The sequence below is a fragment of the Lynx rufus genome, unplaced genomic scaffold (genome assembly GCF_022079265.1).
Source record: "Lynx rufus isolate CCGP_SWC_20201006 ecotype Redwood Valley unplaced genomic scaffold, mLynRuf1.p SCAF_6, whole genome shotgun sequence".
NCBI lineage: Eukaryota > Metazoa > Chordata > Mammalia > Carnivora > Felidae > Lynx > Lynx rufus.
Genome location: NW_025814878.1, coordinates 105,008,000 through 105,033,366, shown reverse-complemented (window position 1 = coordinate 105,033,366; position 25,367 = coordinate 105,008,000). Strand labels below are relative to the sequence as shown.

At 48.9% G+C, this 25,367-nt stretch overlaps 2 protein-coding genes across 6 annotated transcripts in view; one reads left to right on the top strand and one right to left on the bottom strand.

Moving 5' to 3' along the window:
* CUL9 (cullin 9) overlaps positions 1 to 10,769 on the top strand; it is a 36,709-nt gene extending 25,940 nt beyond the window's left edge. For 2 of the 5 annotated variants that reach the window (XM_047101670.1, XM_047101669.1), the window contains exons 27-41: positions 28 to 173; positions 309 to 438; positions 580 to 779; positions 1,258 to 1,508; positions 2,540 to 2,885; positions 6,248 to 6,388; positions 6,550 to 6,714; positions 6,947 to 7,110; positions 7,881 to 7,974; positions 8,392 to 8,466; positions 8,621 to 8,731; positions 8,889 to 9,006; positions 9,429 to 9,562; positions 10,256 to 10,329; positions 10,415 to 10,769. In XM_047101670.1, coding sequence (XP_046957626.1) covers positions 28 to 173; positions 309 to 438; positions 580 to 779; positions 1,258 to 1,508; positions 2,540 to 2,885; positions 6,248 to 6,388; positions 6,550 to 6,714; positions 6,947 to 7,110; positions 7,881 to 7,974; positions 8,392 to 8,466; positions 8,621 to 8,731; positions 8,889 to 9,006; positions 9,429 to 9,562; positions 10,256 to 10,329; positions 10,415 to 10,619 — 2,354 coding nt within the window. In that variant the 3' untranslated portion in view covers positions 10,620 to 10,769. Of the gene's footprint in view, positions 1 to 27; positions 174 to 308; positions 439 to 579; positions 780 to 1,257; positions 1,509 to 2,539; positions 2,886 to 6,247; positions 6,389 to 6,549; positions 6,715 to 6,946; positions 7,111 to 7,880; positions 7,975 to 8,391; positions 8,467 to 8,620; positions 8,732 to 8,888; positions 9,007 to 9,379; positions 10,330 to 10,414 lie in introns of all 5 variants that reach the window. The other 3 variants (XM_047101672.1, XR_006966112.1, XM_047101671.1) reach the window with 3 other exon arrangements.
* A 430-nt stretch (positions 10,770 to 11,199) lies between these two features.
* On the bottom strand, positions 11,200 to 13,701 carry DNPH1 (2'-deoxynucleoside 5'-phosphate N-hydrolase 1). The gene is made up of 4 exons (XM_047102434.1): positions 13,496 to 13,701; positions 11,919 to 11,987; positions 11,636 to 11,746; positions 11,200 to 11,455 (listed from the first exon to the last, which is right to left on the bottom strand). Exons 1-4 carry the CDS (start codon positions 13,686 to 13,688, stop codon positions 11,319 to 11,321), a joined length of 510 nt encoding a protein of 169 aa, XP_046958390.1. The 5' UTR covers positions 13,689 to 13,701; the 3' UTR covers positions 11,200 to 11,318.
* Positions 13,702 to 25,367: the final 11,666 nt, after the last annotated feature.

Below are 25,367 nucleotides of genomic sequence, written 5' to 3'. Positions count from 1 at the left end.
CTACTCTTCTCCTTGGCACTTTCCCAGGTCAGAATCACCCAGTCCTGGACATGGGACCACATCGGCGACTGCAGTGGACATGGCTGGGCCGGGCTGAGCTGAAGTTTGGGGACCAGACCCTGCACGTGTCCACCATGCAGATGTGGCTGCTGTTGCATTTCAATCAGACAGAGGTGCCTCGGCTCCTTAGGCTCTCTCTATCTTCTCTTTTCCTGTCTGTCCCTCCTGTTCTCCTAAACTCTGTTCCTTCTTTCCATCCTTCCCCCGCCGATTCTCTGCTCCTGACTGACTCTGTTTCTCCTCACCAGGAGGTGTCTGTAGAGACCTTGCTGAAGAATTCTGACCTCACCCCAGAGCTACTGCTCCAGGCACTTCTGCCCCTCACCTCTGAGAATGGCCCTTTGACCCTGCATGAGGGTCAGGACTTTCCACACAGGGGTAGGTCACTGGGGGCTGGCCTGTGCCTCTGCTCCTGGAGGGTGGGTCTCTCATGGTGGGCGTGGGGTAGGGAATGAGAATGGGGTTGCCCCCACTCACCTCCCACTTCCCCTCCTCGGGTGCTGACGGAATGAGTTCCAGGTGTGCTGCGGCTTCGGGCACCTGAGCCCCAGCACTGTGGGGAGGCCCTGTGGCTGATACCTCCCCAGACATACCTGAATGTAGAGAAGGATGAGGGCCGAACTCTGGAACAGAAGAGGAACCTCTTGAGCTGTCTTATTGTCCGTATTCTCAAAGTCCACGGGGAAAAGGGCCTCCACATTGATCAGCTGGTTTGTCTGGTAGGCCCAGGGGACCGTGAAGTTAGGGGAGGGAGGGAGTCATGCTCAGGGTCGGGGCTTGGAGCCAGGGATCATCACAAGGGAAGGTAAACTCTGTCAGTATGAGACCTTGTAGAGTGACATTTTTGTCGGAGTTTTCTATTCCTGACAGGGCAGTTTGTTAGACAGCAGGCAGAGGCAAGACATGAGTGTCTACTGTATACTAGGCCTTTTTCCAAGAGTTTGCATGATTAGGTCATTTAATCTGCACAACAGTCTAACGGGGGTGGTGATGGTGGTGGTGGTATTATTATTATTATTATTATTATTATTATTATTTACTCTTATTCTCATTTGACAGGTAAAAAGAGTGGGGCATGAGAGTTAGTAACTTATCCATAGTCACATAGCTAGTAAGTGAAAGAGCAGAGCATTGAACCCAGGCATGCCGGCCTCTCTGGGTAAATGTGGCCTGCCTGTTTCCTCTCCACCCATCTAGGTGCTGGAGGCCTGGCAGAAGGGTCCAAACCCCCCGGGGAGCCTGGGCCATGCTGTTGCAGGAGGCGTGGCCTGTACCAGTACAGACGTCCTTTCTTGCATCCTGCACCTCCTGGGCCAGGGCTATGTGGAACGGCGTGACGACCGGCCCCAGATCCTGATGTATGCCACCCCAGAGCCTATGGGGCCTTGCCGGGGTCAGGCAGAGGTCCCCTTCTGCGGCAACCAGACCGCCAAGACCTCCAAGCCTAGGTAGCTGTCCCCAGCCCCGTTCCTTGCTGCTAGGGCTCCAAGCCAGCAGGGAGGGCTGGGCTCCCAGGGACAGACGGCACTGCAGTGACACGGGAGTTTTAGTGCCAAGGCCAGGCTCTTTTGTGGAAAAGCACTTCATTTCTGTCTTTGTGTACCCCATTTTCCCTGCCTCTGTCATTTCTCCCACTTTGCTAGTCCTCATTCCCCCTGCCAGCACTGTCACCCCTTCTTTGCCTTCCTAATCAGGGTCCCTGCTGTCCCCATTCTCCTAGAGTCAGCCCATAGGCAAGGGGCCCAGACACATAAGCTTCTGTATAGATAACTCTCATTCTAAGCAAAAATGCAGTATCGTACAACTGTGTATTGAGTGCTGATTATGCTCTCTGCTCAATGAAATGTACAAACTCTAGTCTTTAAGAAGCCTGTTCTACAGAGGAATTTGTCATAGGATCCCCCTAATTAGCTGGCACCCCTAAAGCTTGTTATATCACATTCAGCTCACTAGAAGTTGTTATGGCACAACTTTTATGCCTGCTGCCTGCACTGTGTATAAAGTGAGTTCTCTAGAGAAATCTTTCTCAAATTTTCACTTGCACACATGTCACCTGGGGATCTTATTAAAATGCAGGTCCTGATTCAGTAGAGCTCCCTGTGATACTAATGGGGATACCCACTGACCATACTTGGAGTGGTAAGGCCGCAGACTCCAGTTTCTCCCCAGATGTGTTGCTGCTGTTTTAGGTGGGGCTTACGGTGGGATTATCCCATCCACTGTGGGTCAGTTTGCTTCCCGATGCCTGCCTACCAGATTCCTGGGGTGTTAGAGATCATTGTGACAACCAGCCCCACTCGGCACTTACAAACGCTTCTGTGGAAAGCAGCTCTGACAGTTGGTTTGGGTGGCTACCCTTAGGTTGGTTAGGCAGGCGCAAGCAGGCGTGCGCAAGTGGGGAGCTGAGGGCCATGGTGGGGTTCATTTAGTAGATAAGCAGAGCAGGGATATTGATTGCTGAATCTCCTCTTCCCTCAAGCCCAGAAGCTGTGGCTGCCCTGGCGTCTCTCCAGCTGCCTGCAGGCCGCACCATGAGCCCCCAGGAGGTAGAAGGGTTGATGGAGCAGACGGTGCGGCAGGTGCAAGAGACGCTGAACCTAGAGGCAGATGTGGCTCAGCACCTTTTGGCTCATTCCCACTGGGGTGCTGAACAGCTGCTGCAGAGCTACAGTGATAACCCTGAGCCACTGCTGCTGGCAGCTGGGCTGTGTGTACCCCAGGCCCAGGAGGCCCCCGCACGCCCTGACCACTGCCCTGTCTGTGTCAGCCCCCTGGAGCCTGACGACGACTTGCCCTCTCTGTGCTGCATGCACTACTGCTGCAAGGTGAGGCCCCGCCTGCCCCTCTCCTGCCCCTCTTCTGCCCCTCTCCTGCCCCACACAATTCCTCGTGAACTCTGGGCTTCTAGCCCAGCATTGCCATTTCCCAACCTGGGCAGTGTCGGACAAGGCTCTTCGTCCCTCTGAAGCTGGTTTTGTCATCTAAAAGTGGCGCCCCTAGCCTCAACACTCTGAAGAGTGGTTGTTGTTAGGATCCAGTGAAATGTATAAGTGGCTCTAAAACTTTGCCAGTGGCAAAGTTTTAATAGGTGAATATGCTAATAATATGCTAAAATATGCCGGTGGCATATTGTAATCACTGGGAGCTTTTAAAAAGTCCTCATGCTCAAACTGTTAAATTGGAATCTCTGGAGGTGAAACCCAGGCATCTGGAGTTTTAAAAATTCCTCAGGTGACTCCAGTGTTCAGCCAGGTTTGAGAACTATAGATAGATAGGTAGGTAGATAGATAGATAGATAGATAGATGGGTAGCACACGCATACACGTAAAATATACATCAAGGCACTTCATAAATGAGAAGTGTTATTACATTGATGATGACTATAGGTTTATGTTTCCTAATTATCATTCAAGTCCCTTTATCTCAGAACATGAGAATAGCACAGAAGTCAAGGGAATTATGGGAAGCCAGATCTTGCTACTGTACAGCTGAGCAGAGGAGGCTGTAGATGGGGGAGTGAGTTGTCTTCAGTGGCGGGGGAGAGGGGCCGAGGTGCAGGGGACCAGAGTGCTGAGTGTCCCATGTTCCCTGCCTCACAGCTCTTAGAACTGATGCCAAGCCCAAACACATCAACTTAACAGGATGAACGCGCTTGTTGCCCTGAATCTAGCTGCCTCTCCCAACAGCGTCTCCCCAGTGGTGGGTGATCTGGGACGCGTGCATTGGCATGTGTGTGTACGTGTACTTTTCCTCCTTCCTTTTTTGCTCTGCTTCAAGTTACTCTTCTCACACGGTTTCCTGTGCCCCCCTTTTCCTGGTTCTTAATTATTTCCTTCCCACTTTCACTTTTTCATTCAACTAATGTTTGTCATGAACTCACTGTGTGCACAGCACCGGGTGCTATATGAGGGGGTGGGAAAATCCAAGCCAGAAGGGCTAATAATATCAGCAGCTAATATTTATGGGGGATGCATTCTGGGCCGTTCTGCTGTTATATATGCATTATCTTGCTTAATTCCCATGAAAGTTGTGTGAGGTCGGTATTTTTACCATCCCCATTTTGCTGGTGACAGATGGAGGCGCCTGGAGGAGAAGTCACCTGCCCAAGGTCAGGATTTGGACTTTGGCAGTCTTGCTCCAGGGCCCTCCCTCATGCTTTTATGACAAGTGAGGGGAAGGAAATACAACAGGGTCATGTCATAGGAAGTGACTGAGGTGAGGAGTGGGGGGAGAGTCCCTGTCAGGGACTTTAGACTGGGGAGGCCAGGGAAGGCTGTCCTTGAAGAGGTGACTATTTGGTGGAAGAGCGTGGCAGACAGAGGGGACAGCAATTGCAAAGAAGCTGAGACTGGTGGCTAAAGCACAGTGATGTGGTGGGACAGTGGAGGGAGAGATTTGGGAGGGAGATGGACCCAGTGGGGTTGGGATTGGCATACAGTGGGCTTGACTTTACGGAAAGCCACGATGGAGTTAAGCAGGGGAGTAATTGGATCTGATTTTCATTTTCTAAAAGATCACCATGTGTGGAAGAAAGGCTTGGGCAGATCTTGTGTGGAAGCAGGGGCACCTGTTGGGAGACTGTTGTATAAAGAGGCAGGAAGCGGTGGGTGTTTTCCCAGCGTTCGCAGTGAAGAGAGAAGGGGACAGATTGGGGTACATCAGGAGGCAGAGCTGACAGGGCTTGGTGGAGCTGATGGGGGGCTTAGGACAAAGGAATCAAGGGTACTTCCTGGGTTTCTGACCAGAGCATCTGGGTGGATGAGATATGTCATCTTCTACTGAATTTAGCAAGCTGTTGGGGCTGGGGCTGGGTGTGGAGGGCAGGTTTTTGAGGGAAAATTAAGTCTGTTCTGACCATGTGAAGTTTGAGCTTCTTGTTGGACACCTGTGTGGGACTGGACAGCAGAATTTGGAATTAAGTGGAGAGGCCTAGCTGGCATCCTGCAGAGAGAGAGAAGCAGGTCCAGAGTGCTGAGCTGTACAGATCCCCCTGTAGAGATGGAACGACAGGGAAAGTGAGAAAAACAGGCTAATTGGAGATGTCCCAGCCAAGGAGGAGACTATGTTTAAGTCACAGCTGAGAGGCACAATGAAACGTAAGGGAACTCAGAGAAGGGAAGTCCTGGGTTTGGAGCTGTCGATGGGGGCTGTGGGGGGGGGGGTGTTCCCCGTGTGAGCCTTGAGTGACAGGCAGGGTTGGCAGGTGTGGGAGGGGAGTACAGGCTGGACGGAGACTGCATTCCCGGTGGGCTGGGCAGCGGGGACGGCAGAAGCGGCAGAAGCGAGAGCAAGCCAACAGCAGAGGGGCTCCTTAGGGGAGTGGGATGGGCTCCAAACCCAGCTACCAGCCTTTGTCCTCTGTGGCTGTAAGGGGCCCTGTTGTACCCATATGCCTGCAAGCATGAAGTCTGAATTTGGAGTATTTTCCTGTTTTCTCTCCAAAATGCAGGAATTCTGCATTCAATTTCCCAACTTATCCGGCTTTATTTCACCATAAAAAGGGTTTTGTTTTGTTTAGTACCTTTCTTGGAGGGATCTGGGTAGGAAGACCGTTTATGGGGATAAGCAGTTTCGGGGTCAGGGGATAAAGGCCTGGTTTAGGGTGGTGCAGTGACATGGGAGCTAGAAGAGAATCCAAGAGATGTGAGGGTTCCAACACCTGTGACCAGGATGGGTGGGGGGTTCAGTGGGCGAGGCTTTTTTGTGGAGAAGAGGCTGAGTCTGGGGAGATGGGAGCACCAAGGAGCTAGGTGAGCAGATGGAGCTGGGAGGAGAGGCCACAGCGGTGTTTGCAGTGTCCAAGGCCAGCTACCCCACAGGGAAAAGGCATCCTACAGGCCTCCTTCCTCTCTGGCCTTCTTGCTCTCTCCAGATCTTTCTTAGAACTTGAATCATCTCCTTTGTCCTGATTCTCTTACCCATTCCCTCCATGTCCATCTCAACAATAATTAAAATGAGGCCACTACCCTGGCCCACACATCCTCAAAGGCAACTGTGATTTAGGCCAATCCCAGGAAAACCCATAGAAGCCAGAAAGATTAGGGTCAGTTTTGAGGTTGCTCCAGAAGCAGGCTTGTCTCTGGCCTTCCATAGTCAGGGGGGGGGGTGCTAGGTTAATTACCAGTCCAAGATGTCCTCCTGTGCTGCTCCCCTACTGTCCCTAAGCAGCCCCTCCTTTCCCCTCCAGTCTTGCTGGAATGAGTATCTGACAACTCGGATTGAGCAGAACCTTGTGCTGAATTGCACCTGCCCCATTGCTGACTGCCCTGCACAGCCCACTGGAGCCTTCATTCGGGCCATTGTCTCCTCCCCAGACGTCATCTCCAAGGTAGTCCCTCCTCTGCAGGAGGATTCGGTGTACAGCCAGAGGGGCAAGCCCCAGGGGGTGGGCCCACATTCTGGGTGCCGGCGGTGGGGGAGAGGGGGGGTCTGGAGGTATGGCATCCTGGAGAGCCATGCCCTCACCTGGTGGCACCTATGCCCCCATAGTACGAGAAGGCCCTCCTGCGTGGCTACGTGGAGAGCTGCTCCAACCTGACGTGGTGCACCAACCCCCAGGGCTGTGACCGCATCCTGTGCCGCCAGGGCTTGGGCTGCGGGACCACCTGCTCTAAATGTGGCTGGGCCTCCTGCTTCAACTGTAGCTTCCCCGAGGTGGGTGCCTGCCCAGCCCTGCCCCTGAGCAAGGCCTGTACCTCTCCTCTGCCAGCACTCCGCTCTGCGACCCGCCCCCCCCACACACACACCATGTCTTGTCCTCACACGCTGTCACCTGGCTGAGCTCTGTTCCTCCTCCTGTAGTCCTCCACTTGTGACCTCCCTCCCTCACACACTCGCAGTGCCACCCTTGGTTAGAGCTCAGCCATGTCCTCCCCTCTTGCCCTAGGCGCACTACCCCGCCAGCTGTGGCCACATGTCCCAGTGGGTCGATGATGGCGGCTACTATGATGGCATGAGCGTGGAGGCTCAGAGCAAGCACCTGGCCAAGCTCATCTCCAAGCGCTGTCCCAGCTGCCAGGCTCCCATTGAGAAGAATGAGGGGTGTCTGCAGTAAGAGGGGGTACTTTGGTCATTGGTGGGGTCAGAGAGCATGGGAGAGGGTGGGAGGCCTGGTGGTACAGAGGGGCCGTGGGGCTGAACAGAGCTGAACGAAGGAGGCGGCCTCCAGTGATTCCTGCATCTTTTTTTTTTTTTTTTTAATTTATTTTGAGAGAGCGAGAGCGTGGACAGGGAAGGGGCAAAGAGAGGGAGAGAGAGAGAATCCCAAGACGGCTCCACGCTGTCAGTGCAGAGCCAGATGCGTGAACCGTGAGATCATGACCTGGGCCGAAATTAAGAGTTGGACGCTTAACCGACGGAGCCACCCGGGCGCCCCCAGTGACTCCTGCATCTTAATGCTCCTTCCCCCACCTTTATTTTTTTAATTTTTAATTTCTTGAAATGTTTATTCATTTTTGAGAGAGAGGTGTGTGCACAAGCAGGGGAGGGCAGAGAGAGGGGAACAGAGGATCCAAAGCGGGCTCTGCACTGACAGCAGAGAGCCTGATGCTGAGGGGTTGGAACACACAAAATGAGAGATCATGACCTGAGCCCAAGTCAGAAACCCAACTGACTGAGCCACCCAGGCACCCCACCCCCGCTTTGAAGTTTGCACTGTAAGGGGCTCAGAAGCAAGAGTGTGCTCAGTAGGCATTGATGAGGTTAAGGAGACTGTAAGGGCATGGAGGGGCCAGGGGCATGTTCCGTGGGGCACCCAAGCCCTTGGTGTTCCTGATGTGGCCCCGGCCAGGAGCCCTCTGACCAGCCAGCTTCCTCCATAGCATGACGTGTGCCAAATGCAACCATGGATTTTGCTGGCGCTGCCTCAAGTCGTGGAAGCCCAGTCACAAAGACTACTACAACTGCTCTGCCATGGTAAGGGCCGGGGCCAGGAGGAGGCCCAAGGGCAGTCAGGATGGGATGCTGCTGCTGGGCCCTGGGTGTCCTGAGCAGCTGAACAGCTGTTGGGACAGAGGCTCAGTGGGAAGACAGAAGCCGCCTGGGCCTACAGGTGCTGGAAGTTCTGTTCTGGGAGGTCTATATTCTCAGGAGGCACCAGGCCAGAGCAGAGCAGGTGCCGTGCGTCAGAGCCTGGCACCACTGCCAGGGCATTTGCCCACACCTCAGCCTCACCTGTACCAGGGGATAATAATGTGACCTGCTTCACAGAGTTAGGATTAAATGATGAGGTCTGGGTGAGGTGTCAGAAGGCCTCCACGCAGGGTACCTAGTGTGTTAACCCCATCCTGCCCAGCAAAGCACCCTAGAGCCCTCTCAACCTGCCCTTACCAGGTAAGCAAAGCAGCTCGCCAGGAGAAGCGGTTTCAGGACTATAACGAGAGGTGTACTTTCCATCACCAGGCCCGGGTGAGCAGGGAGGAAACAGTGGTGTCGGTGAGAAGGTCAGAGGGCTGGGGTGGATGGCCAGGCAGGGGCCAAAGATCCAAATTGGGTGGGTGCTGTTCTGACCGGGTGGGGGAGGGCTGCACGCAGCAGCGCTGATCCGCCTTCGCCTCCACAGGAGTTCGCCGTGAGCTTGCGGAACCGCGTGTCTGCCATCCAGGAGGTGCCCCCACCCAAATCCTTCACCTTCCTCAGTGACGCCTGCCGGGGCCTGGAGCAGGCTCGCAAGGTGGTGGTGGTGCGGGCCGGGGAGGGGGTGCGGGGAATGTGCCAAGGGGTTCTGGTGGGCTGAGCCGCTTTCCTCTAACCTGACTGGATGGAGGGAATGAGGAAGCAGGGAGGCCCCCTGGCCTGGGCACGGAAAGGGATGACTCGGGCTCCCACAGGTGCTGGCCTATGCCTGCGTGTACAGCTTCTACAACCAGGACACAGAGCACATGGATATGGTGGAGCAGCAGACCGAGAACCTGGAGCTGCACACCAACGCCCTGCAGATCCTCCTAGGTGAGGCCTGGCCCCCTGCCTGCTCACTCCCACCTCCTGCCCACCTCCCCGCTCTGAGCAGTCCATCCCCCGCAGACAGTGGGTGAAACAGCACCCCCCTCCCGGCTCCCCACTGTGCTCTGTCCTCTTCCTCCACCTATTTCTTCACAGCCTTACAGATAAAGGTATATCGGCCTTTTAAAGTCAGGTATGAAGGTGTGTGGTACATGCCCTCAGGTGCCTAAGGGCTTCACCTGACCGGTTTGATTACCATCTGTTCCCCTCTGCTACGATGTAGCCCGCCCCCCGCCCCCGCCCCCAGAATAGGTATCTAGGGCTATGCCTGGTAGGTGTTGATAGAACTTGGTAGATGTTCAGTAGGTGTTTGTTGAAGGAAGGAATGGAAGAAGGGAGGGAGCTCCTGTGCCCTGCCCTCTCTGCAGAGGAGACGCTGCTGCGGTGCAGAGACCTGGCCTCGTCCCTGCGCCTCCTGCGGGCAGACTGCCTCAGCACGGGCATGGAGCTGCTCCGGAGGATCCAGGAGAGGCTGCTGGCTATCCTGCAGCATTCTACCCAGGTATGTGGCCCGACCCCGGGCCCCCTGGGCCCAGCACAGCCCCTGCCCTAGGGGCATCCAAAAGCAAAGGCAGGGAGGGTGAAACGTGTTTGGAGACATGGGCTTGTGCCCCAGCTCCTAGGCCAGCCTGTTGGATGTGGTTGGACCCTGCCACTTAACCACCTGGTGAGTGCTGCAAGAGAGTTAGCCCCAATCAAGGGTATTTGCCCAGATGCTTATCAAAATCACTTGGGGAACTTTTTCATACTTCTCAGATGTAGACTCAGTATCCCAGGAGTGGGTGCCGGGGCACTGGGATCCACCGAGTAAGGGATCTCTGAGGTTCTTCCCAGCTCTAATACACTGATGTTGCATCTAAACTATGAGTCCTGCCCTCAGGGAGCTTACAGACGAGTAAGTAACTTGGGCAGACAAGACGTGAACATACACTGCCAGCTCCTGAAGCACGGGGGCGGTGTGCCTCACCATCGCAACCTGTGTCCCTGGAGACTGCCTGAGTTACGTTCACAAAGGCATCGGTTTGTGGAGTCCTGGGATGAGGGAGGGACAAGGAGGTGGGAACATTCTTGCCGGGAGCCTGGCACCTAGAGCAGAGGGAGTAGGCCCTCAGAGAATGTTCATTGAAGGAATGATGGGCAGAGGCCCAATGTCCTCTACTCTCCCACTTCCCACATCTCCCTGTCTCCTTGCCAGGACTTCCGGGTGGGTCTGCAGAGCCCATCATTAGAGGCCCGAGAGGCGAAAGGATCCAATGTGCTCGGCAGTCAGTGAGTAGGGTGGGCAGAGCCATGGCGGGGGAGTGGGGGGTGCCAGGCTTCTTCTGGGGCTGAGTGTGGCTCTCTCCCTTGCTAGGCTGCAGAGCTCCTCGGGGCTGGAGGTGGATGAAGAGGAGGAGGAGGAGGAAGAAGATGATGAGGATGATGTGCCCGAGTGGCAGCAGGATGAGTTTGATGAGGAGCTGGACAATGATAGCTTCTCCTATGACGAGTCTGAGAACCTGGACCGAGACGCTTTCTTCTTTGGTGACGAGGAGGATGATGATGAGGCCTATGACTGAGGGCCAGGACGCAGGAACACCTGGAGCCACCTCAGAGTCCCGGGGGCCAAGGGGGTGAAGTCACCCCTTCCTGCCATTGTTGGGGGAAGCAATTCCCAGTGTCTGCAGTACCTTCTGTTTACCGAATAAACTTTTTCACATACTTCTCTGGAAGCAGGCTGACACAGGTGCGTCCCCAAAGGCTAGTGTCAACTCCCTACTCCCTCCACACACCCCCCTCCTCATTGTTCACTTTTTTTTTTTTTTACCTCCAGACTCTTGTGTTCTCAGAGAAGGTCCAAAGCAGACCCACTGGACCTAAATTGACAAAGGGAAATGAAAGTCTACGTGGTTCAGGGCAGGCATAGGCCTGCCCGCTTGCCCCAGACCCAGCCTAGCATCAGAGACAGACAAACAGCCACCCCCCACCCCGGCCCAACCTTCCCATACTCTTCAGTGTTCCTGGCAGGAGCTTGATGGCATTAGATAGTACCCTCTCTTGCGGATCTACAGAATGTTTAATGTTCTCTACATCTTGAAGTGAAATGCAGCAGGAAAAGGATATTACTGAGGACTGATCCCACGCCACCACTCATAGACATAAAGTTAGAATTTTAAACATACCTTTTAATTTGGAACTGGGGCTAGGAGGCAGGAAGGGCACTAGGGCAGAGTCTGGGATTAGAACATAACAGAGCAGGGTTAAGTCAAGCGGTTGGGTCAGGGGTGACAGCTGCCTGCTAGAGGAGGGTCAGCCTCAAAGTATCGATCCAGCATGGCCTCCACCTGTCCCTCTTCATAGTCTAACACCTGGAACTTCGAGCCGTCTGCCGCTCCCCGGATCATGGCTGAAAGCACTGAGAAGGGTGGAGGAAAGTAATGGTGGCTCCCATCCACACCACCCCCCCTCCGCTCCCCTCCCTGTCCCATTCTGGGGGTAGGCACTGTACCCAGAGCCCCCTCAGGGAAGGAGCTGAGGGCTGGGTCCACAGAAAGCTGGGGTGGAGAAGGGGCCATCCAGGGCTTGAAGTGCTCACCTCGGCCAGATTGTGGACGGAACAGGCACAGAATTCGCTTATTGAGGGCCATGGCCCGGCCCAACTCATAGCCTACCCCCAATGATGGTTGGGTCACTTCTGCCACCACCACTGGGAAGAAAAGAGACTAAGGCTCAATACCCGGGGCTTGTGAGGGAGAAATGACAAGAGTCTGGGTGTGGTGAGAAGAGAACTCTGGGGAGTCCCTTCTAGGTGTGGACGGGATCTAACATCCCAGAGGAGTTTGTGGATAGGAGGTGCGGGGGTGGGGGGAATTGCTCACCATCTGCCTGCTGCAGCCAGGCCAGGTCCCGCTCATGGATGAAACTGTCACCTCCAGCAACCTCTTCCCCTGTGGATGAGGAAAAGCTGGTCAAGGCCAAGCCCCTGCCTGGTCCTCAGCACTCAGTACCTCTCCTATGCCCTTGCCACCCCCACATTCACCCTGCCGTATGCTAGGTGACCAGGGACCCACCTAACACTAAGGTTCCACGAAAAGGAGTGAGGAAATGAAATAACCACAAGAAAGATTCAATCCCATGCTAGGAGGGATGTGCGATTAGGGCCAGATGAGTGACACAGATGAGATTAAGGGAAGGACTATACCTCAGTGTGTGACAGGGATCAGAGATGGAAAGGAGGAGGAATATCCTCCTCCAGTGCGGGATGGAAATGGGCAGTAGCAAGAGACCGCCTGTGCAAAGAAGGATGAACAACTAGGGAGCCTGAGTGGCTCTCGAGGTTTGGTGGGTGCCAGAATCAGCCGAGAGCTCAATATGAGGTCAGGCTGCTTCAGGAGCTCTTCAGAGGAGTGTGAACCGCACCAAACTTTGAGCACCAGTGCTGTAATACAGCGCATGACCAGTAGGAGGTGGTGGAAAGGAAGGTAGGAGAGGCTCTGACTGGGATCAGTATCTCATTTCCAGCTTGATTAAACGTTACCTCCGGAATCAGAGCAGAATCACTGGAGAGTCCGTTAAAAATGAATTCTAAGCCTTCAACCCAGACTGTGCTATGTGAATCTGCATTTTAAACAAGTTCCCTCAGACTTCCTTTGAGCACACTGAAGTTCCGGAACCAGTAGGTGGGCGTGGACGGGACTAGCGGTGAAACCAAACGAACCTTACGCTTCTGGGTCCTGCACTTGCACAAGCCCTTCCTAACGCCCTAGCAATTTTGTGATTTCACCTTTTTAAAGAGGGCTCCCAGAATTGCATTAGATATTACAAATCCTGGATCCGCTCCTCGGTCGGGCGAGGGGAAAAAAAAGGTTTTCTGAGCAGAAGTTACGAGAGTTTTGGCGCGATTTTCAAAGTAGAAAACTCGCCGAGATTCCAGACCAAATCTGATCAAAGCAATATTTTTGAAAGACCCAGCAGCCAGGAAGTAGCCTGATGAGAGTACGTGAGAGAAGGTGGTGGCAAGAATTGGGGTCCTTCGGGCCCAAGACAGGGCGGATATCTTGACCGCAAAGGGGGATAAGCTTGATCTTAGGTAGGGGAGCAGATGCCAGCGGGAAGCTGGGAACTGAAGCAGCCCCATTCACTCCCATTCTGCTCCTCCCTGCTCAGTCCCTGGAAGAGGTGAAGTTCTCCAGGAAAGAATCGAGGTCAAGATAACAAATGAATGCGGAGACTGAGCTCCCACCCGCAAGTTCACCGGACCCACGCGGTCCGAACCTCGGCTCCCCTTCCCCGCTGGGCAGGAGGGAGGGCTCCGGGCCGTAGGGACGCGCGGCCGGCCGGTGGTCCGATGGCCGCCGCCGAGCGGAGTGCAATCTCGGTAGCGGGGCGGGACCGGCCCGCTCCCCCGCCGCCCGCTCCCCGGGCCCGGCCGCGCGCGCCCCGCCGCTCGCCTCACCGCGCGCGCTCAGCTCCTTGGCCGCCACGTGCTCCGTGAGCACCGCCCCGAAGCGCCGCAGCCGAGACACGATCCGTTCGTACAGCGCCCAGTCCTCGCGTCCGCCGCGGATGCTCCCGCAGAAGTACAGGGCCTGGCGGCCCCCCTGGCCCGGCTCTCCGCATTCCCGCGCTCCGGCCTCCGCCGCCGCCATCCTCGCCGCCGCCGCCGTCTCTCCGTTTCCCGCGCCAGGGGGCGCCCGCTCGCGGCCACGTGACTCGGCCGGCCCTCCCTGGGTCCGGGGAGGCCCCTCCTGCGACTGGCGGCGGGCTGGGAGCGTGGCATTAGCCTCCAGACGCTGAGGACAGCACGGGCCAGGGGCGGAAACCCACCGCCCCGACTTCGTCACTGCAGCTTGCCTCCCACCCCCACCCGGTCCTGTTGGCCTTGGCCTTCCCCATCTCAGCTAGACGCAAGTGCATCATTCCCTGGTGATTCTTACCTCGCGGACCCCATCTCCTACTACTACCACTCACTTTTCTGCAGCCATGCTGGCTTTCCTGGCTGTTCTTCAAGTATGCTGGCCATGCCCTTGCCTCAGAGCCTTTGCATTTGCTGTTCCCTGGAACTCTTTTTCTCCCAGGTAGTTCCCTGGAGCGTTCCCTCAGCTCTTCCAAGTCTGTTCACGGGTCACCTTCCCTGACCACCCTATTCAACACGGCAGGCTCCTATTCCCAGAACTCCCCATCGCCCTTCCCTGCCTTACCTTTTCTCCTCAAACTCATGAACTGTGTCATCATGATCTGAGCCGAAATCGAGTTAGAGGCTTAATGACGGAGCCACCCAGGCACCCTTGTTGTATGTCTTTCTATGCCCAGTAGAATATAAGTCCCCAGGAGGGCAGGAACTTTTACAGTTTTGTTTACTGCTATATCCCTGGGTTCTAGAACTGTACTTGGCACATAGGAACGATTTACCAAATATTTGTTAATGCATGAGTGGATTCAAATGAGAAGTTATATTTGCAGCACGTTGTAATCTGCTCCGCCCTGTAGTAGGCTGACAGAAGCAGGAGCTCCAGGGAGGCTGGCAAACACACCATTATTCACTGGTGGTAACAATGGTCTCCCCCTCATTTTACTATGAAAATAACACAAATATAGGACCAAAAAATCAAACGGAACAAGAGAGTACCTGGTGGAAAGTGAGTCCTGAGACCCCAGTCCCATTCCCTAGAGAAAAGCACTGTCATGCTTCCTTCTGAATTCTTCCTGAATGATAACTGTAAAATACCTAAGTATGGGTTACAGAGCTGACATAATTTTTAAAAATGCAAAAGACGCAAGGGTGCCTGGCTGGCTCAGTTGGAAGAACGTGTGACTCTTGACCTCGGGGTTGTGAGTTCAAGCCCCACATTGGGTGTAGAGATTACTTAAATAAATAAATAACCAAACAAGAAATGCAGGGGCGCCTGGGTGGCTCAGTCCGTTAAGCATCCAACTCTGATGTTGGCTCAGGTCACCATCTCAGGGTTGATGAGATTCTCTCTTGGGATGCTCTCTCTCCCTTTCTCTCTGTGTCTCCCCCACTTGCGTGCATGCACATGCACTCTCTGTCTCAAGATAAGTGAATAAATAAACACTTTTTTTAAAAATGCAAAGACACAAAGAGAAGGCAAAGAGATTTTAGTATATCTCTGTCCTCCGTGGGCACGGCCACAGATAGCTGGACCGTGGGGCAAACATGTATGTGGAGCCATGCATTAGTGCCCCAGGCTCTCTCTCATACACATTCACATACACCTTTAGGAAAGAAGCTTCATGTGCCAGCTCTCTGCTGTCAGTTCAGAGCCAGCTTTGGATCCTGTCGCCCTCTCTCTCTGCCCCTCCCCAACTTGCACGTGCATGTGTGTGTGTGCTCTCTCTCTCTCTCAAAAATAAACATTAAAAAAAAAAGGAAGCTTCATGTGCCAGATAACTTGATGGGCAATCTCCTTTCCCCTCCTGATTCTTGCCACACTTTCCCATAGGAGAGGGACCCACGTACACACGTACACACAGAGCATCCTGTCTCTGCCTCTGTGTCTTAAAGAAAATAAACCAGCCTCTCTCTCCTTAGGGTCACACCTGTGATGTGGCTGCCATTCCCCTTTCGACCTCAGGCTGAAGGCGAAAGAGTAGAAGGAATATTTTGTGTTTCTCCAAATGGTAAAACAAAGCCCTGAAATTTGTTCTATATCCACTGTCAGATGGGTGAGGACGCAGACCCAGCTGTGGCTTGCAGCTCAGACCCTCCAGTTCAGTGCAGGGAGGCCTGAGGTGGAGGGATGGGGCACTAAGTGGTGGATGGGGGGCTGGGGGAGGGGGGCACTCTAGTGAGACAGCCCAATGGAGGACAGTATCTCACCACATGACAGGAGGCCAGAATCAAGTCCTAATTCAGTTTCTGGCGAGCTCTGTGACCTTGAGCACGTCCCTTAAGCCCTCTGAGCTTCAGTTTCCTCATCTCTAAGTAGGAAACGTTATGCTGCCTTCACTTATGCATTTTGAGTATGATGCAATTCCCCTGAAGTATGTGAGAGCACTTTATTATTATTTTTTAATTATTATTATTATTTTTTTTTAACGTTTATTTATTTTTGAGACAGAGACAGAGCATGAACAGGGGAGGGGCAGAGAGAGAGGGAGACACAGAATCCGAAACAGGCTCCAGGCTCTGAGCTGTCAGCACAGAGCCTGACGCGGGGCTCGAACTCACGGACCGCGAGATCATGACCTGAGCCGAAGTCGGCAGCTCAACCGACCAAGCCACCCAGGCGCCCCTGAGAGCACTTTACAAAACACAAATGCTCTACAAATCTAAGTCATTGTTCAGTTCAACAAAACTGTTTCCATTACAGACAATGTCAAACTTATATCCTAGTAGAGAGAAGAGTGGAAGAGTATATAGTGCATAATTCCATTTAAATGATCTGCGTGCTGTCTCTCTAAATAGGGTTTTTCTGGACATGTCATTTACACGGACTCATTTAATAATTTTCACAAAGGATTACTAAATTGTACACTTATAATCGATAGAATGTATTGATGTGTAAATTATACTTCATAAAGCTGTCTTTTAAAAGCAAAACTAGGGGCGCCTGGGTGGCTGAGTTGGTTAAGCATCCGACTCTTGATTTAGGCTCAGATCATGATCCCACGTTCATGGGATTGGGCTCCACATTGGGCTCCATGCTGAGCATGGAGCCTGCTCAAGATTCTCTCCCTCCCTACTGCCATCACTCATGCTTTCTTTCTAAAAAAAATAAGTAAAACTAGGGGTACCTAGGTGGCTCAGTGGGTTGAGCGTCCGACTTTGGCTTAGGTCATGATCTGGCAGTCAATGAGTTCGAGCCCTGTGTTAAGCTCTGTGCTGAGCGCTCAGAGCCTGGAGCCTGCTTTGGATTCTGTGTCTCCCTCTCTCTCTGCCCCTCCCCCACTCATGCTCTGTCTCTCTGTCTCAAAAAAAATAAATGTTAAAAAAAATTTTAAATAAAAAAGGTAAGTAAAACTTAAAAAATAATAAATAGGGGCACTTGGGTGGCTCAGTCGGTTAAATGTCCAGGTTCAGCTCAGTTCATGATCTTGTGGTTCGGGGTTCAAGCCCTGCGTTGGGCTCACTGCTGTCAGCACAGAGCCTGCTTGGGATCCTGTCTCCCTCTCTCTCTGCCCCTCCCCAGCTCCAGCTTTCTCTCCGTCTCAAAAATAAATGAAAACATTAAAAAATTTTTTTAATAAATAAATAAAAAGCAAAACTAAAGTATGAGAAATAAGAAATAACATAATGAGACTCAGCAATTATCGATTTGTGGCCAATCTGGTTTTATCTATATATGCCCATGTCCAATTTCCTTGCTCTACTGTTTTGCTGCAAATTCAAGATTACATTATTTTGGTTGTAAATATATTAATATGTGCTTCTAAAAGATACTCTTTTTTAAAAACATATAACCAAAATATCATTATCCCAGCTAAAATATTTGAGAAGATTTTTTAAAGTCATCAAATATTCTACCACTGTTCAAATCTCCAATTGTCTTAAAAATGTTATAAATGTTTGTGTACAGTTTGTTTAAAAGCAGAAGCCACATAAAATCCACATGTTGTGATTGGTTGATAGGTCTTTTAAGACAATTTTAACCAATATGTTGCCCCTCCATATCGTCACCTCCCAGCCCCCTCATTTGTCCTGCAGTTTCCTACAGTCTGGACCTTACTGATTATATCCCTGTGGTGTCATTTAAAGTGTTCCTCTGTCCTATAAATTGGAGTTGGATGTGGAAGCTTGATCAGATTCATAATTTTGGGCAAGACTATTTCACAGGTGTACTCCCATCGTGGAGCACATAGCGTCTGGATGTCCCTCTTTTGATGTTAGCAGCCAAGGATGCTCAATGCCCTGATTCATCCCTTCATTCATTCATTCATTCATTCCTGGGACATACCAATGAAAATTTTTTATTATAAGATAAAATCCACCTGCAGCAAACTACCTTAAAGCAAATTAATTATTATAAAACAAACACTCTCGTAACCACCATTCACATCAAGAAATAGATCTTTAGCCTCCCAGAAGTTTCCATGTGTCCTATCCCAGTGACAGTCTCTTTATTCCCTCCAAAAGTAGCCACTGCCCTTACTTTTTATAGTAAGGACCAAAAAAGGGCATAAGTAAACTTCCTTATGCTTCTTTATGGTTTTATCACCCAAACGTGCATCCCTAGTCCTATGGTTTAAATGGACTCATTTTTTATATGTTTTTAAAGTCTCTTTTAATCGACAGCTTTGAAGATACTTTTTTTTTTTTTTTTTTTTTTGAGGTATTTGTTTTGTGTGAGACACTCAGTGGGCACTCAAGGAACTACAAAAAAAGGAGTACAGTCTGAAACTTTAGACTCTGGTCTGGGGAAGGGCCAGCCTTGGCTCAAGAATAGACGTCAACTAGGGGCCTCTGGGTGGCTCAGGCAGTTAAGTGTCTGACTTTGGTTCAGGTCAGGATCTCACAGTTCATGAGTCTGAGCCCCACGTCAGGCTCTGTGCTGACAGCTCAGAGCCTGGAGACTGCTTCGGATTCTGTCTCTCTCTCTCTGTCTCTGCCCTTCTCCTGCTCATGATCTGTCCCTCAAAAATAAATAAACGTTAAAAAAAATTTCTTTTTAAATAATGAAAAAAAAAGAATAGAGGTCAGCTTAATGCCAAGCAGCAATGTGCAAAGGGTTGAACAGTTCCAGGAAAGCAGAGATCAAGCACATGGAATGTACTTTCCAATGTATCCTCCCACTTCTGCTGGTTAACACCCATATCAAACAAACACCTGCTTCCCACCAAGAAGGAATAACAGGGACCAGATTTACCCTCCCATTGTTCATTTTGTGCTCATTTTTTTTTAATGTTTATTTATTTCTGAGACAGAGAGAGACAGATCATGTGGGGGGGAGGGGCATAGAGAGAGGGAGACACAGAATCTGAAAGCAGGCTCCAGGCTCCGAGGCTCCTAGGCTCCTAGGCTCCCAGCACAGAGCCCAACGCAGGGCTCAAACTCACAAACCGTGAGATCATGACCTGAGCCAAAGTCGGTCGCTTAACTGACTGAGCCATCCAGGCGCCCACCCCATCATTTGTTTGTTTTTCAAATGTGATGTTCCTTTCTCAGATACGTTGTAGAGAAAGCAGGGTTGAGGATCTCTCTCTATATATAGTGTATATATATATATATATATATATATATTACTATATATATATACTATCCGCTTTTAGCGGAGCTTGAACTCACGAACCATGAGGTCATGACCTGAAACGAAACCAAGAGTCAAACGCTTAATTGACTGAACCACCCAGGCATCCCTCTTTTTTTTTTTTTTTTTTTTTTTAATGCAAAGTCTCCACCCAACATGGGGCTTGAACTCAAGACCCTGAGATTAAGATTTGCGTGCTCTACCCTGTGTCAGGCTCTGTGCTGACAGCTCAGAGCCTGGAGCCTGCTTTAGATTCTGTCTCCCTCTCTCTCTGCCCCTCCCCTGTTTGCAGTCTGTTTCTCTCAAAATTAAATAAACATTAAAAAATAATTAAAAAAAAAAAAGATTTGCATGCTCTACTGACTGAGCCAACCAGGTGCCCCCTGGAGTCTTCCTCACCATCTCAATTGCTAGGATGTTTTCTTGCTAGTGGCATCACTTATGATGGGAATTTTGTGCAAGGAGGGAATACCTAGACTCATACTCCACTCTTCTGTGTTAGGCATCCGTAGAGGCCAAAACAGGGAGTTCAGCCTTAGTGCTCAATTTTAGATTTTTTTTTTTGTGAATAATTATTAATTTAAAATTTTATTACAAAATATTTCAAGTATGAGTGAAGTTTGGAGAATGGTATATCAAATATCCTAGTATCCACTACTCAGGTTTTTCAAATCTTAAAATTTTTTTATATCTATTTCAGATCTATGTATTATATATATTATAATATCTATTATAAATATTATCTGTTACGTATAGAATAGATATGTATGTATATAAAATCTAGGTACAATAGATATTTACATATATAACAGATAATATATCTAAAATAGATAGATAATGGATAATAGATAATATATTACCTGCATATAATCATCTATACACATGTACACTAGATCAAACTTGTTGGTTATATTTTTATTTTTCATTATTTTTCTTTTTTTAATTGTTTATTTATTTTTGAGAGAAAGAGAGACAGAGACTGAGAGAGATAGAGTGCCAGTGGAGGAGGAGCAGAGAAACAGGAAGACACAGAATCTGAAGCAGGCTCCAGGCTCTGAGCCGTCAGCACAGAGCCTGATGTGGGCTCAAACTCATGAGCCACAAGATCATGACCTGAGCCAAAGCTGGACGCTTAACTTACTGAGCCACCCAGGTGCCCCTATATTTTTATTTTTCAAATATTCTATAGCTTTACTTTTTTTTTTTTTTGGCCCATTTGATTTATCAATTACTGAGGTAATTTTGTTAAAATATCCCTTTGACAGTCGATTTAAAATTTTTTCCATGTAATTTTACCTATTTTTACTCTGTTTTCTGAAACTATTATTAGGTGAGTACAAGTTTAGACTTTTTATATGTTCTTGGTGGTATACTTTTTGTCCTCATGATGTGACCCACTTTTTTCCTGATAAATCCTTTGGACTTGCATATTTTTACATCTTCACTTTTAACCTTTTTTTAATTTTTTTTTCAACGTTTATTTATTTTTGGGACAGAGAGAGACAGAGCATGAACGGGCGAGGGGCAGAGAGAGAGGGGGACACAGAATCGGAAACAGGCTCCAGGCTCTGAGCCATCAGCCCAGAGCCCGACGCGGGGCTCGAACTCACGGACCGCGAGATCGTGACCTGGCTGAAGTCGGACGCTTAACCAACTGCGCCACCCAGGCGCCCCTACCTTTTTTTAATCCAATGTGTCTCTATTAAGCAGTTTATATTTGCATTTTTAAGAAACCGGTGCTTTATTAATCAATGAATTTCTTCCATTTATATTTATTGTGATTAGTATTTGGATTTTTTCCTCTTATCCTCTTTTGTGCTTTATATTTACCATGCTTTTCCTTGCTCCTTTTGTTGTATGTCATGCTTTCTTTTCTGTGATTAAAAAAATTTTTTGTCACTGCATTAGTTTTAGATGTACAACATAGTGACCTGATGTATATATATATATATATATATATATATATATATATATATATACTGTGAAATGTTCACCACAATGGGGTTAGTTAACATTCATTACCACACACAGTTATAAATGCTTTTTCTTGTGATGAGAACTTTTATGATGTACTCTCTTAGCAACCCTCAAATATACAATGCAGTATTATTAACTGTAGTCACCATGCTGTACCTTACCTACCCAGGACTTATTTGTCTTATAACTGGAAGTTTATATCTTTTGATCACTTTCTTCCACTTTACTCGATGTTCCACCTCCCCTGATTCTGGTAACCACCAATTTGTTCTCTGTATCTATGAATTTGTTTTTGTTGTTGGTTCAAGATGGATCATAGCCATTCTAACAAGCATAAGGTGACGTATCATTGTGTTTGGATTTTTTAAAAAAGTAACCTGTACACCCAACATGGGGCTTGAACCTACGACCCTGAGATCAAGAGTTGTACGCTCTACCGACTGAGCCAGCCAGGCATCACAAAGATCTTATTTTTAAGTAATCTCTACACCCAATGTGTATTTTTAAGTAATTTCTACACCCAACTTATAACCCTGATATCAAGAATTGCATGCTTCACCAACTGAGCCAGCCAGGCACCCCTATCGTTGTGGTTTTGATTTGCATTTCCCTAATGATTAGTGATGTTAAGCACATTTTCATGTTCCTGTTGGCCATTTGTATGCCTTCTTTTGAAAAGTATCTATTCAGGCCCTTTGGCCATTTTTAATTAGATCATTTTTTGTGCTATTGAGTTTTGTGAATTCTTTATATATTTTGGATATTAACCCTTTATCAGATATATTGTTTGTAAATATTTTGTCCCATTCTGTATGTTGTCTTTTCATTTTTCTGACTTTTTTTGGGGGGGGAGTGGGTTTTGTTTTTGTTTTCTTGCCATGCAGAAGCTTTTTAGTTTGACGTAGTCCCACTTGTCTATTTATTTTTGTTGTTGCTTATACTTTAGGTGTCATATTAAGAAAAGCCCAGTGCCAATACCCATGCAAAATAGCTTTTTCCCTATGTTTTCTTCTAGGAGTTATATGGTTTCAGGTCTTACATTTAAGTCTTTAATCCAATTCGAGTTAATTTTTTGTGAGTGGTATAAAATAGGTGTTTAGTTTCATTCTTTTTTTAAAGTTTATTTATTTATTTTTGAGAGAGAAAGAGAGAGAGAACATGCACACACACGGGGGAGGGGCAGACAGAGAGAGGGAGACAGAGAATCCCAAGCAGGTTCCCAGCTGTCTGCACAGAGCCCGAAGTAGGGCTCAAACCCATGAACCGTGAGATCGTGACCTAAGCTGAAATCAAGAGTCAGATACTTAACCGACTGAGCCACCCAGGAGCCCCTCATTTCATTCTTTCACATGTGAATATCAGTTTTCCCAGCACCGTTTATTGGAGAGATTGTCTTGTCCAAAAACAATTTTTTTTTAATTGAAGGATAGTTGACACACAATGTTTCAGGTGTACCACATAGTAGCTTGACAAGTCTAGACATATATTCACCACAAATGTAGCTCCCATCTGACACCATACAACACTATTACAGTACCATTGACTATGTTCCTCATGACTTATTCCATAACTAGAAGCCTGTATCTCCCACTTCCTGTCACCCATTTTGTCCATTCTCCCACCACCTCCCCCCTGGACACCATGTTTGTTCTCTATATTTAGGAGTCTGTGTCTCTTTTGTTGTTATTGCTTTTTGTTTGTTTTAGATTCCACATGTAAGTGAAATCATAGTGTCTTTCTCTGTCTGACATATTCTACTTAGCGTGATGTCCTCTGTGTCCATCCATGTTGTCACAAATGGCAAGATCTTATTCTTTTTTATGGCTGAGTAATATTCCACCGTCTACATATATCACATCTTCTTTATCCATTCATGTATCGATGAGCATTTAGGTCGCTTCCATATAATGGCTATTGTAAATAATGCTGCAGTGAACTAAGGGGTGCACATATCTTTTTAAAGTAGTGTTTGCAGGGGTGCCTGTGTGGCTCAGTTAAATGTCTGACTTAGGCTCAGGTCATGAGCTCACGGTTCATGAGTTCAAGCCCTGCGTCAGGCTCTGTGCTAACAGCTCAGAGCCTGGAGCCTGCTTCGGATTCCGTGTCTCCCTCTCTCTTTGCCCCTCCCCTGCTCACGCTCTGTCTCTCCCTCTCAAAAATAAATAAACATTAAATAAATAAATAAAATAGTGTTTTCATTTTTCAGTTTCTTCAGATAAATACCCAGAAATGGAGTTACTGGATCATGTGGTACTTCTATTTTTTTTTTTTATGATTTTTTTCCCCAAGTTTTTATTTAATTCCAGTCAGTTAACATACAATGTAATATTAGTTTCAGGTGTAAAATTTAGTGATTCAACACTTGCATACAACACCCGGTGCTCATCACAAGTGCCCTCCTTAATCCTCATCATCTATTTCACACAACCCTCCACCTCCTTCCCCCCTGGTAACCATCAGTTTGTTCCCTACAGTTAAGAGTCTGTTTCTCGATTTTCCTCTCTTTGTCACCCCACCTATGTTCCTTTGTTTTGTTACTTAAATTATGCATATGAGGGAAATCAGATGGTATTTGTCTTTCTCTGACTGACTTATTTCACTTAGCATAATACTCTAGCTCCATCCACATTGTTGCAAATGGCAAGATTTCATTCTTTTTAACAATTTTATTTTAAAAGTTTATTTATTTTGATTTTTTTTCAACGTTTTTATTTATCTTTGGGACAGAGAGAGACAGAGCATGAACAGGGGAGGGGCAGAGAGAGAGGGAGACACAGAATCAGAAACAGGCTCCAGACTCCGAGCCATCAGCCCAGAGCTTGACGCAGGGCTCGAACTCACGGACCGCGAGATCATGACCTGGCTGAAGTTGGACGCTTAACCGACTGCGCCACCCAGGCGCCCCTAAAAGTTTATTTATTTTGAGAGAGAGAGTGTGCAAACAGGAGCAGGAGAGGGGGAGAGAGAGAGAGAGAGAGAGAGAGAGAGAGAGAATCCCAAGCAGGCTCCACACAGCACAACATGGGGCTCAAACCTCCTGATCATGAGATCATGACCTGAGCCAAATCAAGAGTCGAATGCTTAACCGACTGAGCCACCCAGGCACCCCTAAAATTTTTAAAGTTTGTTTATTTATTTTGAAAGAGAGACAGACAGACAGAGAGGGAGAGACAGAGAATCCCAAGTAGGTTCCGCACTGTCAGCGCAGAGCCCGATGTGGGGCTTGAACTCGTGAACCATGAGACCATGACCTGAGATGAAGTCGGAGGCTTAACCAACTGCCATCCAGGTGCCCCTAAAGATTTTAAAGTAATGTCTACACCCACATGGGGCTTGAACTCACAACCCTGAGATCCAGAGTCGCATATTCTACCGACTGATCATCCAGGTGCCCCTGTTTTTAGTTTTTTGAGGAACCTCCCTACTGTTTTCCACCGTGACTGCACCCATTTACACTCCCACTAACAATGCATGAGCGTTCCCTTTTGTCCACATCCTTGCCAACACTTGTTATTTCTTATCTTTTTGATACTAGCCATTCTGAGGTGTAAGGGGATGCCTCACTGTGGTTTTGATTTGCATTTCCCTGATGATTAGTGATGTTAAGTATCTTTTCATGTGTCTGTTGGCCACATGTATGGAAGAGACTGTCTTTTCTTCACTGACTATTCTTGGCTCCCTTGTCAAATATTAGTTGGCCATATATGCATGGGCTTATTTCTGGGCTCTCAGTTCTGTTCCATTGGTTATGTGTCTGTCTTTATGCTGGTACCTTACTCTTGATTTTATAGCTTTGTAACGTAGCTTGAAATCAGAAGGTGTGATGCCTCCCACTTTATTCTTCTTTCTCAGGACTACCTTAGTTATTCAGGGTCTTTTCTGGTTCTGTATAACTTTTAAGATTGTTTTTTCTACTTCTGTAAAAAATGTCATTGGATTCTTGATAGGGATTGCTTTCAATCTACAGATGGCTCTGGGTAGTATGGTACATTTTCATGTACCTATTGGCTAGTGCATGTGTTTTTTGGAAAAATGTCTATTTAGATGCTCTGCCCATTTTTTTTGAGGGGGGGGCGCAAGTGAGCAAGGAGCAGACAGAGAATCCCAGGGGGGAAAGAGAGAGAGACAGAGAGAGAGAGAGAG